The 18,144-nt window shown below is 34.9% G+C and overlaps 1 protein-coding gene across 1 annotated transcript in view; it reads right to left on the reverse strand.

Annotated features, from left to right (window-relative positions):
- The window catches only part of LOC150091432 (leucine-rich repeat serine/threonine-protein kinase 1-like), a 595,643-nt gene that overhangs the window by 271,990 nt on the left and 305,509 nt on the right, over positions 1 to 18,144 (reverse strand). Inside the window, exons 14-15 of the mRNA XM_090390319.1 lie at positions 15,023 to 15,145; positions 9,328 to 9,577 (exon numbers count right to left, since the gene is read on the reverse strand). Coding sequence (XP_090246445.1) covers positions 9,328 to 9,577; positions 15,023 to 15,145 — 373 coding nt within the window. The remainder of the gene's footprint in view (positions 1 to 9,327; positions 9,578 to 15,022; positions 15,146 to 18,144) is intronic.

Here is an 18,144-nt window from a genome sequence, read left to right on the forward strand (position 1 = left end):
TTACTGATCGTAACATGTTCAGATTGGTTTGGAAGAAAGGTGGTATTCTATGGAAGACAGTTTATTATTAGTATTCGCAAATGATTCAAGAAAGTAATCTTATACAGCACCACAAAAAAAAAAAAAAAAAAAAAATCCCCATTTCATTCATTGTTTAGTTCTTCCTTGAATTTATTTAAGCTATCAACTTCCACAACAATAGATGGAAGTCTGTTCCAGCAATTGTTGTTGTTTGGTTTTTAGGAGCATTAGCAACTAAGGCCACATTGTTTCTTATTATACTCATCAGAGTCATTAGGCTTATAGCACACTCCTACTCTCAATTTTGATCTCCCATTGTTTATGTCACACCAAACTGACTTCTCACTGCACTGTCCAGCGATGTCGACTGGCTTCACTTCCTTGGATTTTATGTGTTTCTTAACTAATAGCATAACTCCTCCGCCCTTCCTATCTTGTCTATCCTTTCGGTAGACGTTGTACTCCCCAAATTCCAGTTCTGCATTCCTTATATCTGTGTGACACCACGTTTCTGATATCCCACTAATATCCACCTTTGATGCTTTGAGCAATACCTCAAATTCATCAAATTTATTTTACCAAACTCCTAGCATTGGTGTACACGCAAGTATACATGCACCTGTTCTTTTTCTTAGCTACCCTAACACAACGCATGACTCCCTAACACAACCCATGACTGCAATGACTCCCAGCAGTCTCTGAAATATCCTGCATCTTGTTTTCCAGACTTTTGCTCATTCCAATAGAAGCAGTGCAAGAATCACTTTCACCTCTGCCAGTGGCTACTGTTAATCTTTTAGTCCTTGTATCCCCCCAAGCTAGCAGTTTTCTGATCCAACTAATTCTGCCTCCATAGCATCAGCAAATATTCTTGCACCTTTTCTATTTAAGTGTATCCCATCCCTGTAGAAGCATTTTCTCCTGTTAACAAGTATAGATCAGGCTGAAAAAAATTCTACCCCTTGAACCTTGCACAATCTTTCCAGGGCCGTATTGATTGACAAGGCTCTCATCATATACTTCCCTCTTATCGTGTCTGGGCAGAATTGTAGACACTTTCAAATTCAACTCTAATTCATGGTTTTTTTTCAACAGTGACCTGTACTTGTTAAGTAATTCTGCTGGTCTCCTACTCTTAATATCATTAGTGCCAATGTGTACGACTATATCATCTTTTGTGCCCTTAAAAGATGATATCCACTCTAAAAGATGATATCCACTCTACAACGTCATCAACCTTTGCCCTTGTCTCAATTCATACCCTGGTCCTATTCCACCTATCCTTTTTACAAAGCATGTTCCTTGTTTCCCTGACAATAGAGTCACCAACAACTACTAGTTCCTGTGGGACTAGCGCATTCTGCCTTGAGGGTTGCTGCTGCGTTGCATGATGACCAAGTGCAAGCTCTGGCGTTGATGTGGGCAGCTGAGAGCTTGATGGGCCCCCTCAATTTAGATCCTTCGAGTGCATCCACCCTGTCCTTCAAGCTCTCATATAGGCCCGTAACAACGCTGAGTTGTCGCCTGATTTCGTTACACTCCTTGCATCGTGCATACAGAAAGACATCCCCCATGGCAATATCATGTCCCGTACCCGATTGCTCCACAAACATCATGGAAGCAGTGCATTTTAAAAGGCTGTGATTCAGATGGCAACTGCCCCCCCCCCCCTCAGTTCTCCCCTGAGCCACAGCACTCCCATTAGCTTGAATCTTTTGCTTTGCTGCTCTGGTCTGAGTCATGATTTCGATTTAATTTCAATAAAATTTCAATTTCAGTACAAAATTATAACCCTAAACTTGTATCCCAACACAGTTATAACACTATATATATTTTTCAGTATCGAGTATTATCTACGAGTTCCATTTATATAACTTCCGTATCAAGTTATGTATTAATTAATTATGTTATGTTTGTAATCTAAGTCGTTATATGTATGTATATAGTTAAAAGTACAATTTAATTGACAACGAAGTTTAACAAAATTAATAGATTTTACTGATTAATCGACAATATTATATTATATACTGTACTATACTAAGCTTAAGCTATCTAGTTCGGGATATAATGTTGTGTCGTATAACAATGGCGGCAAGTTACGAACGGTAAATCTACGGACACTTAAGTATTTATTAACTTCCAAATCTTGCTGTCTCAATTCAGAATAAACTAAGGATCCTGACCAGGTCTATAAGCTACTTATGGAAAATAATGTGATGTAACAATTGGTCAATAAAGCGGCTAAATATGGCTAAAAAACTTCTTGTTCAGTGGAGCTGCAACTTGTAACACGTGGATTTGATACTCTTACCGATACTTTTATACAATTACAAGGCCGAGTAAAGGAAAAATACACCAGATCAATCAGGAAATCACAAAATAATGCCACACTACTAAATTTAAATCAAAAGTTTTAGAAAAACAATAATTTCAAATCAATAAATAATAAAATCCACTTAGGGCTTTGAACACTTCTGACCCAGTAGCCTCGTCAGCAGGGCACTCATGTATGTTGTCTGAGTAAGAGCAAGGAATCCCATCAGCATTGAGATTGCGCAATCCATTCAAAACCTTAAAAACCTGAATTAGATCACCTCACAGGTGCCTGTCTCCAGAAGGTGCAATTTGCAGACCTGAAGCCTTTCTAAGTAAGGGCATCCATTTGACCCCCTCACCAATCTCATTATCTTTCTCTGTACTTGTTCTACATTGCAGCTCTACATCCTTCCTAAAATGAGGCCTCAAGACTTGTATGCAGTACTCAAGATGTGGCCTGACCATTGCCTTATACAATGGGAGAATTACTTTATCCCACAAAATTCCTTTATATCATTGACAAAACTCCAGGAGCTGTCATGGCAGCCTCTCTGCATTGCACAGAGAACTTCATATCTGACTACCTTTTTTTCATTTTCCATTACCCTAACTATAGTACCACAGAGTTGATATGTTATTCTGTGGTTACTGCTACCCATATGCATCGCCTTGTACAATGCGATACTTGGCATTTGTCAATGCTAAACTTCAATTGCAATTTGCCTAATTTTCTAGATCCAGTAGGTATCATACTGTCATTTCTGTCATTAACCTAGTTGTTATTAGCAACTAAGGCCATATTGCTCAGGGGATATGCGGTGGTCATTCCCTGACCTTTCTGCATCCTCCGTATTATCACATCACAGTATGGAATCAGACTGGTCAGACAAGATTTGCCCTTAAAAAGCACATGCTGTTCCTGAAGTATAATTGAAGTCTTGTCTAGATTTAGATTATCCTGCATTATTTCTTTAACCATTGACTCCATTATTTTCCCCAGAACAGAAGTTAAACTTACAGGTCTGTAATTACTCGTGTCACCTTTTGATCACCCTTTGTGAATCAGGGGATACATTGCACATCTTCAGTCCATATGGTCCTCACCTGAATCCAAGGATGCTCTCATAATAATGGCTAAAGCTTTGTTTACTTCATTTGCTGCCTCACTTAATATAACTAGATAGATCCCTGAGCTGAAAATACTTTATAATTCTATTCTCTTAACCTGTTATGCATTATGTCAGATTCTCCAACATCAGCAGTTGCATGATGCTAGGTAAGTCCCAATACTAAAAGTTTATTGCACTGGAATCTATGAATGTTTACAACCTTTAATTATTATATTGACAATATAATGCTAAAATATTTGTTTATGCACTAAAATTAGTTGTTCATAGAGATTTATATATGAAATCTTATAGAAATAACATTTCTTACAGAGTTTTTTTTTTTAAATAACATGCTTTGAATATAATATGTTATATAAAAAAAAAAAAAAAGCATTGAAGAATAATAAAATCCCCTTACAACAAACGCTATTTTAATGAAAATTTCATTATAATGAAAATGTTTTCAGGTCTCAGTCAACTTCCTTTATTAATAATACTTTGTAAATATTTTCAGTGAAACAATAGTTCTGAAGAAAAATTCAGTACAATGGATTATTTTTAAAATATACTGGTTTACCTAGTGAAAATTAGAAATGACACTGTGAAATTATCCTTGTGTTAAATACAAATATGGGAAGTTTTGATTTAATAAAAAAAAATTTTATTTTAAAAGAGGCAGCAAAAGAACTCCTTTTCACACCCTTTATTTGGTTTTACAGTTTTAAATAGTTAGGCTCAAATTATGCAATAATTGGTAATAAAAAAAAAAAAAGAAGAAGAAGAAAAAGGCCTAAAAGTAGTAATTTAATTTAACTTAGCATAGCTTGAATTCTGAAGAAAAATTCAGTACAATGGATTATTTTGATTATTTTTAAAATATACTGGTTTACCTAGTGAAAATTAGGAATGACACTGTGAAATTAACCTTGTGTTAGAAATATAAATATGGAAAGTTTTGATTTAAGAATTGAAAATTTTAAAAGAGGCAGCAAAATAACTCCTTTTCGCACTCTTTATTTGGTTTTACAGTTTTAAATAGTTATGCTCAAATTATGCAAAAATTGATAAAAAAAAAAGAAAAAAAAAAAAAGAAGAAGAAGAAGAGAAAAAGAGAAAAAGGCCTAAAAGTAGTAATTTAATTTAACTTAGCACAGCTTGACTTGAATAATACTCATATTTCTGATTGCATTAAAATTGAATTTTTGTATTAATTCACAAAAAATGGTAAATATTAAAAAAAATGATGTATTAATACATGTTAAACTAAATTGTATTTACTGTATTACTTTTTTGAAAGTATGAGTTATTAAAATTTTATGTGATACAGTATGTCTTGTAAATATAGTAGGGTATACAAAATGAGGAACAACTAGAATAGGAACAGGTGCAGGTATACTTGCATGTACACCAATGCTAGGAGTTTGGTAAATAAATTTGATGAATTTGAGGTATTGCTCAGAACATCAAAGGTAGATATTGTTGGGATATCAGAGATGTGGTGTCACACAGATATAAGGAATGCAGAACTGGAATTTGGGGAGACAATGTGTACAGGAAGGATAGACAAGATAAGAAGGGAGGAGGGGTTATACTATTAGTTAAGAAACACATAAAATCCAATTTTATGTGTTTCTTTCAGCAGAACTGGAATTTGGGGAGACAATGTGTACAGGAAGGATAGACAAGATAAGAAGGGAGGAGGGGTTATACTATTAGTTAAGAAACATAAAATCCAAGGAAGTGAAGCCAGTCGACATCGCTGGACAGTGCAGTGACAAGTCAGTTTGGTGTGACATAAGCAATGGGAGATCAAAATTGAGAGTAGGAGTGTGCCATAAGCCTAATGACTCTGATGAGTATAATAAGAAACTGTACACGGAAATAACAGTGGGCAAGTAAATCAGAGAGTCTTATAATGGGGGATTTTAATTTTCCAGATATTGACAAGAATTTGTGGGTTGGTCACTCACACACTAGCAAGGCTTTTGTGGATTTATTGGATGATTGTTTTCTACATCAGCATGTTTGGGAGGCAACTAAAGGGAGTAATACCCTTGATCTGATTATCAGTAGTGATCCTTCATGCATTAAGAATCTGCAGATAAAGGAACCACTAGGTGGCAGTGATCACAGTGTGCTGAAGTGGGATTTACTCAAAGAGGTAACTACCATCAGGGGTAAAGGGAAAGGTTTTTGCTTTCGTAAAGGTGGTCTGAGACAGTATTTAAATTCTGTACGGTGGGACCAACTGATGATGTTACCAACAGCAAATTCAAAATGGGAAGCATTCAAATAATTTATCTTGGAAGCTACTAGGCTCTACATACCAACTAAGAAATATTGTTCAAGGTTTAGGCCTAAATGGATGTCAGATGAACTAATGAGACATGTGGCAAAGAACAAAAATCCATGGGATACATATAAATTAACACATGACACAGAAGCCTATGATAGATATAAGCTGGTCTGTAACCAAGTTAAAGGAGGTTAGGCAGGCAAAGGCAGATTATGAGAAATCCTTGACAAAGGATGAAAAGAAAAACAACAAAGAGTTCTTTACCTTTGTAAACTCTAGAAGGAAAGGGATGAATCAGATTGGTCCACTGGATGTTGATGGTTCAACTGTTGATCATGCTGCTCAGGTGGCTAACAAACTAAATGAGTATTTTGCATCTACATTCACCCACAAGGAGTTATTCAGGAAGGGGGAATGCCAGAGGTGAGTTAAACTCTGGCAGTGAGCTGGATGATTTTGTAATAACTGAGAGGAAAGTGGAGCAGAAATTGTTGAAGATAAACATAAGAGAGGCATCCGGGGTGGATGGGATCTATCCAGTTATATTAAAGGAGGCAGCAAAGAAAGTAAGCAAATCCTTAGCCATAACTATGAGAGCTTCTTTGGACTCAGGGTAGGTACCCATGGACTGGAGATGTGCAAATGTGACCCCAATTCACAAAGGAGGATCAAAGGGCAACATAAGTAATTATAAACCTGTGAGTTTAACTTCTGTTCCAGGAAAATTAATGGAGGCACTGGTTAAAGAAGCGCTGAAGGATCATCTAGACAAGACTTCAGTTATAGCTCGGATACAGCATGGTTTTGTTAAGGGAAAGTCTTGCCTGACCAATTTGATTGGATACTATGATGTGGTCACAAAGGAACTGGATGCAGGAAATAACTTTGATATCATATATTTGGATCTTAGAATGGCTTTTGATACTGTTGCACATGGAAGACTGCTGCACAAATTGGAGCAGTGTGGCATTCGAGGCAAATTGCTGCTATGGATAAAGGGATGGTTGAGTGGGAGAAGACAGAGAGAGTGGTAATCAATGGACACTGCTCATCATGGACTACATTATTAGTGGAGTCCCTCAGGGTTCAGTATTGGTTCCATTGTTGTTTTCTGTATTTATAAATTATATTGATGATGGTATATCAAGATTAATGTCCAAGTTTGAAGATGATACGAAGGTTGGCAGGGTTGTTAAGGACACTAATAACAGTACTCTGCTGCAACAGGATCTAGATAAGTTGAGCAGATGGGTTGAGAGGTGGCAAATGAAGTTTAACATTGACAAATGTTAGTACTACATATGAGAAACAGCAACCCCAGAGCAATGCATCAACTCTGTGGTACTACACTGACAGTGGTAGAGAACGAAAAGAACCTGGGGGTAATCGAGCAGGCAGATATGAAGTTTTCTGAGCAGTGCAGACGGTCTGCAAGAGTAGCTTTATTTTGTGAATGATATACAGGAATTTTTCTAGCAGGGATACGGGGTGATTATCCCCTTATATAAGGCAATGGTCAGGCCACACCTTGAGTACTGTATACAAGTCTGGAGGCCTCATTTTAAGAAGGATGTAGAGCTGTTGGAACGAGTACAGAGTAGGGCAACAAGTTTAGTGAATGGAACAAAGGTTGCTCTTATGAAGAAAGGCTTAAATTAAGCAAATTACAGTGTCTGGAGACTAGGCACCTGCGAGGTGATCTGATTGAGGTGTATAAAGCCTTGAATGACTTGTGCATGCTCAATGCTGATGGAATTCTTCCTCTTGCTCAGAATAATCATTTGAGAGGGCATAAATTCAAACTGAGGAAAGAGATGTATAATAGATGTGCGGAAGTTTACCTTTAGGCAGCGGGTGGTTGGTTGGTGGAACAGACTTCCATCCTTTGTTGTGGAAGTTGATAGCCTAAATAAATTTAAGGCTGAGCTGGACAGGTACTTGGAACGAACGGAGGGGTGAAATGGGAGCGTGTTTTTTTTTGGATGATGCTAATGCTAACTAATTTTACTTTTGTCTTTTCATTTATTTATTATTGTTCCAAAGTCTATATTTAAATTTAAATATAATATGGAAATTTCTAGTTCTACAAGATTTCTTTTTTTCTAATAGATTTTCTATTTGAAAAGTACAGAAGAATTTAACTGAAAAAATATTGATGATTCAGAAATAATTTTCAATATTCGTAAGCAATATTCATTATGATGAAATTTCATTGAAATGATACATGCACTCTTGAGAAGTTTGCTATAATAGGATTTTATTGTAATACACTATAATGATATTATTTTCAAAAAACAACCTGTTCCGTTAGTGATCACTTAATTAACTTAGATTTTGCTGACTAGTTCAATAGATTTCCCATATGAAGAGTTTACAATACTATTATTTACTGACAACTTTCCACTGAATTTTTTTCCTGCCAAAGTTATATAAACACTGTAATACCAAAATATCACATTCATAATAGCAATAATTATATATACGTACATATAAAAATGAAAAAATAGAACAATATCAGTATTTATCTGTTATAACATTAAAAATTCTTATAGATTTTTAAAAAATAATAATTAATATGAAATACATTAAATTGATTAAACTCGATTAAATCACATCTAGTGATTTTATTACAAGAGTATCTAATTTGAATTCTAAAACTTTTGTTGCTCATGAACTTCACTATCTGGAATGGGACAATAAATAATTTGATTATTTTTTTATTTATAGTTTCAGCTTTTTTTTTCCCTCTCCAGAATTTTCAGTCCATTACATACTACAATTTACTTGTGACCAGATAATTTAGGAAATGTTTAGCCTATACCTATCAAAACTGAATAATCAGCAAGATGAATTAATCTTTTGTCATTGCATATTATAGTCATGATATCATCCACAAAATAATCACCAACTTCACCAGCATTCAAAAATGGAATACTAAATAGTTATATTTCTACTACATCTCATTTCAAATTTTTACATTAGCAGATTAAACTTAACTCTTGGATTCTCAGAACTTTCCCTAAATGAAACTGTTACCCAGTAAAACCAGTTTCATGATAAACAAACCTGACAACATTGTGAATAGCCACTTCAAAACCAACAATTTCAAACTGTAGCCTTAATGCTAATCTAATGACATGCACTTTTTGATGAAAACATAATTTCTTTTAAATACATACCTTTTTTTGTCATGCAACAAACAAAATGTAAATGGAATGTAATGCCCTTCCAGCATAACATGTAATATAAATAGCTGACAAAAGTACTTTTCACAATAACTAAAAGCTCCATATGCATCAATTCTGCGAGTTTTCCATACAAATTTCATATAAGTATCACATGAAAATACCACAATATTATTCTGTATTGCACATATAAAATTTCATAAATATGTGGTGTTAAAGTTAATGACAAAACCTTATCATTATCACTAGTGGAAATGGGTAAAAGTAGCTGAATTTTTTTTTCTTGGAACTATAATATTTTATTTAATGTTATTTATACTCTTCATATTAAAGTTTACAAAATTCCAGGGTTAATTTTTATACAGGAATGAATTATTGTTTTTATGAAGTTCCTACTAACCTGGACATCTTAGTTCAAAAACACGATCATAGATGATATTGCAAAGTGCTTTTATATTGTATCGAGATTTGCAACTAATCTCAACAGTATCCAACACTTTAGGAAGTCCACATTTTTCTGGATCAATAACATTAATGAATTTTTGCCGAATATTTTTCTGAAGTTCTTCGGAAAATGATGGAAGGTAGTTATCTTTTGCCAAATCATAATGTGTTCCCACAATAATAACTGGTGACCCAGAAGCACGGGCCTAAAAAACAAACACACAAAAATAAAACACGTTAGAATTAAGTTGATCATTATCATTATTTATAGTTACATCAACAAGGTTTTGGTAACAAAAAAGGGAACTGATTTTTATATCAAGGATATTAATTTAGTTGTCAAAGAAATCTAAGTTAAAATTATATGCAACTGAGGAGAGTCTGTTCATAGTACTGTATTCCTTAATATTACTGGTGAATGGATGGATATGGCACAACTGCTGCATCTGGTTGGCCTAAGAGGGGCACAAAAGATGATCAGTTGCAATAGTGCCAGCAATCATAATTCCCAGAAAGAATTTTACAAAGAAACTAGAAATCAGCTAGGGTTCTTCTTATACCAAGAGTATTCAGATTTGAGATAAAAGCAAACACAAAGTAACTGATAGTAATATGTGTTAGAACAGAGCTCTCCTAGAGAAGAGGTCCCTACAAAATTATGCTGGACAGCTTTACACTGCCATACAACTGTCATACAGCAGAGCTATTAGATGTATGCACTCACATGAAACTATCTGAACAGCAATATTTGTTGTTTAGGTAAATTTCATATTTATGGACACTGTATGTACATAAACACCCCAACTTTATTCCTGCTGCCTATATTCAGTTAACAGATTAAAAAAAAAAAAAAAAAAACCCTAATCACTCGCTACGCAAATATGCAAAATGAAAACAATTCTTATTTATTTCACACCACTATATATAATTCTACAATCAAACATTATTAATTCCAAACCTTGTATTTCAGAACTACCTGTAATGTGAACAAACTTGTCACTCTTAAATACTCAATTTTCAAAACTGTTTCTAATTATTTTCTGCAGTAGCTGTATCACTGTAATCTACAATTATCTACACTGAGTCATCTCCACTATTCATAAAGTACAATTATTACTTAATGAAATAATTGTAATTTATTCATAAAGTAGAATTATTTCATTAGGCAATAACTACAATTATTTCATTCAGCAAAAGCTGTTTTCGAATACTACTATGCAGAACTATATTTATTATATTTACATGTTTTTCAAGAGAAAAGCAAAACTAATATTTGTGATGATTCATCAAATCAAGCACAAACCACTTTCCATTCATGAAAAATAACAATTTTTAAAGAAAACTTAATGGAGGTTTATCACAGGAGCAACTTTTCGTGCACAATGTCAGAATGCCTATGGTTTTTGATAGTATTTTGATTTATTGTTTATTTTGATTTTATTTATTTTTTTCACAACTGCCAAGATTAAGAAGCAGCAGGCTAAACTAGTTCATGAAAGTTTTAGAATTATTTATAATCTGAAACAAATCAAGGGTATCAAGATTAATAATTCAACTGCCTGCCTGCCTATTAATTAATGATATGACAAGCTTTAAATAACAGATTTCAGAATATAAATAAAGAATTTTGAACAACATGCACATAATCTGCAGTTGCTTATAAGTGTATTTAGCATCGTTTGATTGATTGATTTAAAGATTTCTTTGGTGCATCGACAACTATGGCCATAAGGCACCAGTATTTAGCATCGTCTCCACATGCTCAGAGGTTGTGTATGTATGCCATACATACTCAACCTCTGAACATGTAGAGATGTTAACTTAAATGAAAAAAAAAAAAAAACTGCTTTTCTTTATACAATATGCAAAAAATATGATATGATAAATGATATCCAAGCTTCAGGAGGTTGTTAATTAGGTGATTTTGGGTCTAGAATGTCATATAAACATGAATCCTAAAGTTAAACATTACAGGTGATTATGCCTGTGATTGTTGTTGTTGAAAGTCGGTAAATGAAAGATCACAGAAATTCAGCAAGAACTGCAGATAATTGTCTATGAATTAATAGTTGCTGCTACTGACATATGGGGAAATGCTGAAAGTATTCAAATGAAAAAAGAAGTCTGTTTGGAAATGTGCAGGACTAGCTAATGACAGAGGTGGATGGTGGTCATTTTGGAGAGTGGAAATCTTTCTGCAGGCAAGTTTTATTTTATTAGTAAGTTAAATAGTATGAACCAGAGCTATAATGCTCAAAACACAGTGGTCTCACACAATTATTAAATTCTGTACAGTGGGATCAACTGATGATGTTACCAGCAGCAAATTCTAAGTGGGAAGCATTCAAGGAATCGTGGTTCATACCTATTAAGAAATATTGTTCAAGGTTTAGACCTAAATGGTTATCAAATGAACTAATGAGACTTGTGACAGAGAAGAAAAATGTATGGGATGCATATAAACTAGCTTATATCTGCCATAGGCTTCTGTGTCACCTGTATCAGGTGACACAGAAGCCTATGGCAGATATAAGCTAGTCTGTAATCAAGTCACAAAGAAAGTAGACAGGCGAAGGCAGATTACGAGAAATCTTTGGCAAAGGATGCTAAGAAAAACAGCAAGGATTTGTTTTCTTATATAAACTCTAAAAGGAAGGGGATGAATCTGATTGGTCAACTTGATATCGATGGTTCGACTGTTGATGATATTGCTCAGATAGCAAACAAGCTGAATGAGTATTTTGCATCTACATTCACACATGAGGAGTTATTAAGGTTCGAAAATGGTAGAAGGTTATCAAATTGTAGCAGGGTGCTTAATGATTTTGTAATAACAGAGCAAAGTGGAGAAGAAATTGTTGAAGTTAAACATAAGAAAGGCACCTGGGGTGGATGGGATCTATCCAGTTATATTAAAGGAGGCAGCAAAGCAACTAAGCAAACCCTTAGCTATAATTATGAGAGCATCCTTGGACTCAGGGGAGGTCCCCACGGACTGGAGATGTGCAAACCAATTTACAAAGGGGGGAATTGAATTGTGACACGTGTAATTACAGACCAGTTAGTTTGTTCTGAGTAAAATAATGGAGTCACTGGTTAAAGATGCACTGCAGGATCATATAGACAAGACTGCAGTAATAATTCAGACACAGTATGGGTTTGTTAAGGGAAAGTCTTATCTGAGAAATTTGATTGGTTATTATGATGTGGTTACAAAGGAACTGGATGCAAAAAATCATTCTGATATCATATACTTGGATTTCAGGAAAGCTTTTGACACTGTTGCGCATGGAAGACTACTGTAAAAATTGGAGCAGAATGGTATTAAGGGTAAACTGCTACAATGGATAAAAGGATGGTTGAGTGGGAGAAGACAGAGGGTGGTAATCAATGGGTGCTGCTCTTCATGGACTAACGCTATTACTGGAGTCCCACAGGGTTCGGTGTTGGATCCACTGTTGTTTTGTTTGTTATTGTTATTTGGTTTTTAGGAGCATTAGCAACTAAGGCCATATTGCTCCGGGAATATGCGGTGGTCATTCCCTGACCTCTCCACATCCTCCGTATTTGGTGGTGACGGGCTCGAACCCCGGTCTAATCAAGAAGCTTGTGTAACGCACTGCTGCTCCTTCCCACCTGGCTACGGAGGCGCCATTGTTGTTTTGTTTATTTATCAATGATATTGATGAAGGTGTATCAGGCTTAGTGTCGAAGTTTGCAGATGATACAAAGGTTGTCAGGGTTGTTAATGACAGTAATGGCAGTGTGCTACTGCAAAAGGATCTAGAAAATTTGGGCAGATGGGCTGAGAAGTGGCAACTGAAGTTTAAACTTGACAAATGCAAAGTACTGCATATGGGTAGAAGAAACCCCAGAGAAATGTACTAACTGTGTGGTACTACACTTAAGGTGGTAGAAAATGGAAAAGATCTGGGAGTAATTGTGCAGTCAGTTATGAAGTTGGCGAAGGAAAGAAAGCCTGCACGAGAAGCACGCAAAAGTTGAATGAAATTTACCGGTAAAAGTACTTTGCTGTAACGGCATTTGTATTGTTGCTTGCTAGGTAAACAGACAGTGGGTGTTATCGGTCAGGGGTAGAAATTGAATCCCATGATTGAAACCCTCCCAAAGTGGAGGGGGTAACCTGACCTTTTTTCTTTAGAATCACTGGACTAGTTGGATAAAATTGTTTATTAAGAAAAAAAAAAAAAAAGGCAAAGGAAGCCCACATGAGAAGCAAGGCCATTTTCGAAAAAGTTTACCGGTGAAACTACGTTACGAACATTTTTTACGACGGTAGAACTTCCAATCTGACTCTGTTCGTGATTCAATTAGTGATTCTAAAGAAAAAAGGTCAGGTTACCCCCCTCCACTTTGGGAGGGTTTCAAGCTCCCATGGGATTCAACTTCTGCTCCAGACAAATAACACCCATCGTCTGTTTACTGCGCGAGCAACAAAACAAATGCCATTACGGCTAAATACTTTTACCGGTATATTTCATTGTGCTTCTCGTGCAGGCTTTCTTTACCTTAGCCATGAAGTTTTCTGAGAAATGCAGACAGGCTGCCAGGGCAGGTCATGGGGTTTTGTCAATGATATATAGGAATTTTGCTAGCAGGGAAAAGGTGGTGATTGTCCCTCTGTATAAGGCAATGGTCAGGCCATGCCTTCAGTACTGCGTACAGGTCTGGAGGCCTCATTTTAGGAAGGATGTAGATTTGTTTGAGCGTGTACAGAGAAGGGCAACAAGATTGGTGAGGGGAATGAAGGGATCCTCTTACCAAGAGAGGCTTAAGTTCTGCAAATTGCAGTGGCTGAAGACCAGACTAGGAGACTATGATCTGACTGAGGTGTATAAGGCCTTCAATGGGTTGAGCACGCTGAATTCTGATGGGATTCTTCCACTTGTTCAGATTACGAACCTAAGGGGGCATAAATTCAAATTAAGAAAAGACAGATGTAAAACAGATGTGCGGAAATTTGCCTTTAGCCAGCGGGTGGTTAATTTCTGGAACAAACATCCACCTGTCGTTGCGGAAGTTGATAGGTTAAATAAATTTAAGGAGGAACTGGACAAACATTTAGAAGGAATGGTTGTGTGACATTTTTTTTTTTTTTTTTTGGCTAATGCTGCATAAACTCATAGACTTGCTTTCTTGCATCACATGCCACTACTACTACTAATACGTTCTATGCTGATATCAATATTTGTAAAATAATAAGAGAAGTTTACCTCAATATAGTACGTAGAACACTTCCTTATGATACTCTCCAGAAATTAAAACAAAAAAATCAAAAAACTTACATCAGAGTAAAAAAAATAATTAAAAACCAATTTAACACAATTGAGAAAATATCGAAATGATTTTATTGTTAAATTCTTTTAATTAATTATCTTATTATTAATTGCATTAAATTGATTTTTAATTGTGTTAAATTGATTTTAATTGTGTTAAATTTATTTTTAATTATTTTTTACTCTAATGTAAGTTTTTCAATTTTTTTCATTTTAATTTCTGGAGAGTATCATACGGAAGTGTTCGACATACTATATTGAGGTAAACTTCTCTTATTATTTTACAAATTCTATTAGTAATGAATTTATAAACTGAAACAAAACTAAGCACATTACTAACCAATAAAAAATTACCTGTATATTTACCAGCCACTGAAGAATGCCATTAACGCCACTTTGTCCATCTGTTATCCGCCAAACTACCAAATAAAGGGACCGCTTTGAGAGAAAATATTGATGGGTAGCATAATACTCCTTCTACATTAACAGAAAGTATATTAAAGACAAAATTATAAATTGTTCAACAGAATAATCATTATGAATTCTTTGTGAAAAATCTTTGCCTAAACTAAAAAAACCTTAAAATAAAATAGATATCCATTTTTCATGAAATAGATATACAATTTCATAAATAATTTTTTATCATATATACTGAAATAGTAAGAATACCATTTTATTTTGAGGAATGTGCAGAAGTAAGGCAATCAAAGCAATGTTAATCCATTTATTGACACAGGAATTCAATACAGAGAATTTTATTTTGAGGAATGTGCAGAAATTAAGGCAATCAAAGCAATGTTAATCCATTATTGACACAGGAATACAATACAGAGAATACAGCAGAGTCATGACATTTTATTTTTACATATAATTTCCAACACAGTTTAGGTACTTGTCCCCCGAATGGAGAGGTGCACAGATACCGACTAAAAGGAAACTGGATATCCACTGCAGCCAGCCATCACCTCACCATATGGAATAGAAAGTTTGTATGCAATTTGTTGAATTTTTAGGCATCTATCTGCATGGATAAAAGATAATGTTCTCATCTATTACAGTTAAACATGATCTACCTGTGTGTGTGTGTGTGTGTGTGTGTGTGTGTGTGTGTGTGTGTGTGTGTGTGTGTGTGTGTGTGTGTGTGTGTGTGTGTGTGTAATTCATTCTGAAGATTGATATGGCTCCCTTTCAATGACCACAGTGACAGTTTCTGCTCATGGTGTGTTTGCCAAACATGGCAACAAGTTCATCAAATTCAGAGTGAAGTCTGTATATATGCTGCCACTGTCTTTCAAAAAATACCTCAAAATATGAGGGGGTATTTGAAAAGTTCATGGCTTGGGTAAGAAAGATTTATTTGAGGAGCCTGGTAACACGTTACTTTTCAATGTCTCCTTTGGAGTCAATACATTTTTGCCACTGATGCTACAATGCATTGATTCTAACAGCAAAGAAGGTTTCTCATGGGCCTCCAGGAATGCATCCACTGTAGCAATGACATCATTGTCAGTGGGAAAATGGATGCCAGCCAGGCTTTTTTTCTAATTTTTTAAAAAATTTATTATACTAAAATTTATTATGCAATACTGGACTAACAGACATAGATACATGAATCCACTTATAAAATAGACATAAATACACATATTTAAAACACAGATCCAATTAGTCCAGTCCAGTCCAGTAAAAGATGCTCAAGAACTAAAACCCCCATGATATAAGAAACTCGCTAAAATGCCATCTGTTCATCAATTATAAAAAGGGCACATTGATGAAGTTCAGACTTAACAAATATACCACCAGAAAGAATCCACATTAGCTGACTTAATTCAAGGAAGTCCAAAAAAAGGGTGATGGGTGTACCAAAGATGTGCTCTCTACATGAGGTACATCTTGGCAGACTGCAAGATGCATTTGAGGCAACAGTTGCCGATCACGTGATAAGAGCATGGTGGTACTGAAACTGTGGTGCTGCCATGCATTTTGCTGAGAGCTATAGTTGATAATGTGCAGCAACTTGCTAATTTAGCAGTCAGGGTTCAAGCCCCTGACTGCTAAATACGGTTGATCTGCCATTCTGCACTGTACCAGTGTGGCAGATTATGGTCCATTTCCCTCAGCATGATTTGTTGAGGCTTCAATCCTGCAGTTGATTGATAATGGCTGCAATTTACCTTTAACTTGCTAATATGAGATCCCAACTGTAATTTGAAAACAAGAGCCAATGACAAATTTTAATGTGATTTTCGTGTTCAGCAGCATGAAATTAGTCAAGATTGGGTATTTTTATTTTCATAACATTTTATGTGTTGACCAGTGTTATTTGTAATACCCATAAACAAAAAAATATGCATGTATTGATATAATAAAAGTGTTGATGCAATAAGCCAAACTGAATAAGTAAGTACATATAAATAGGTAAAAGTAAATATAAAGTATACATATTTAACATATAACAACAACATAAAAATATGTATAAATAAAACATTTGAAATAAGCATATAAAATATTACTTACAGACACATCATTAATCATTCCCTTCTTACAAAGATAATTTATAAATGTGGCCTCTTTCAAATATTTCAATTTGAGATTTTTTGGTTTCTTTTTATTGTACTTAACAGATTAAAAACACCATTGCATTTTACTATTTTCAAAAAAATTCAATTGAAGTTTCCAGAGAATCCTGAGCTTGCCAGTAAGCTGGCACGAATTTAGCGAATTTTGAAGTAATTGTATCTTCAGTGATCTCAATGTTATTTCTTTTCCACTATTTTCTTTGTTTAGTCGAAACTCCATTATATCACGCTCCATGAGAATTCCAGAAGTCATCAAATTGTCATCCATAAGAACAAAACTGTCAATGTCATTTAAATAGTCAAAATTCATAATTCACTTTGTTTTAATCATTGTGAAAGAGGAAGTAGATCATATGCACCAATGTTTTGGTTCCTAAAGGAAAATTCTCCCAAAGATAGACCAGATTTACCACGGTTGCAGGTGCAACAATAACTTACACATCTTTCATCATAAGAATCCCATCCAATCAAGAAACATTGTCATGTAACTGTTCTCTTCGATCAATCAGTTGGAGAATCAAGAACCGGTTGAAATAACTCTTGAAAGTTTTTAATAATGCCCATGTCCACCAGCTCACATAAAGTCAACATAAAGTACCAGTTTTATGTTGGATAAATTCTGCATGTGATTGTGCAATGGAACTTACTGTTCCATTTACATGTTGTTGAAAAATACTGGTAGTCATTCATGTCTCCTTATTAGCTGCATATTTGATGGGAAGCTTCTTTTACATTCTTAAAACTATAGTTTATGTGATTTTAAAATAACTAAGTCTTTTTTTTTTTTTTTGTCAGTTTTAGTCATATTCACACACACACACACACACACACACATCAAAACCATTAGATGGTTCTTAGGACTTTTGCTGACAACGTATTTTTCTCATTTAAACTTAAGTT

This window comes from Mastigoproctus giganteus, chromosome 1 (genome assembly GCF_048544385.1).
Source record: "Mastigoproctus giganteus isolate SK-2022 chromosome 1, ASM4854438v1, whole genome shotgun sequence".
Taxonomy (NCBI): Eukaryota; Metazoa; Arthropoda; class Arachnida; order Uropygi; family Thelyphonidae; genus Mastigoproctus; species Mastigoproctus giganteus.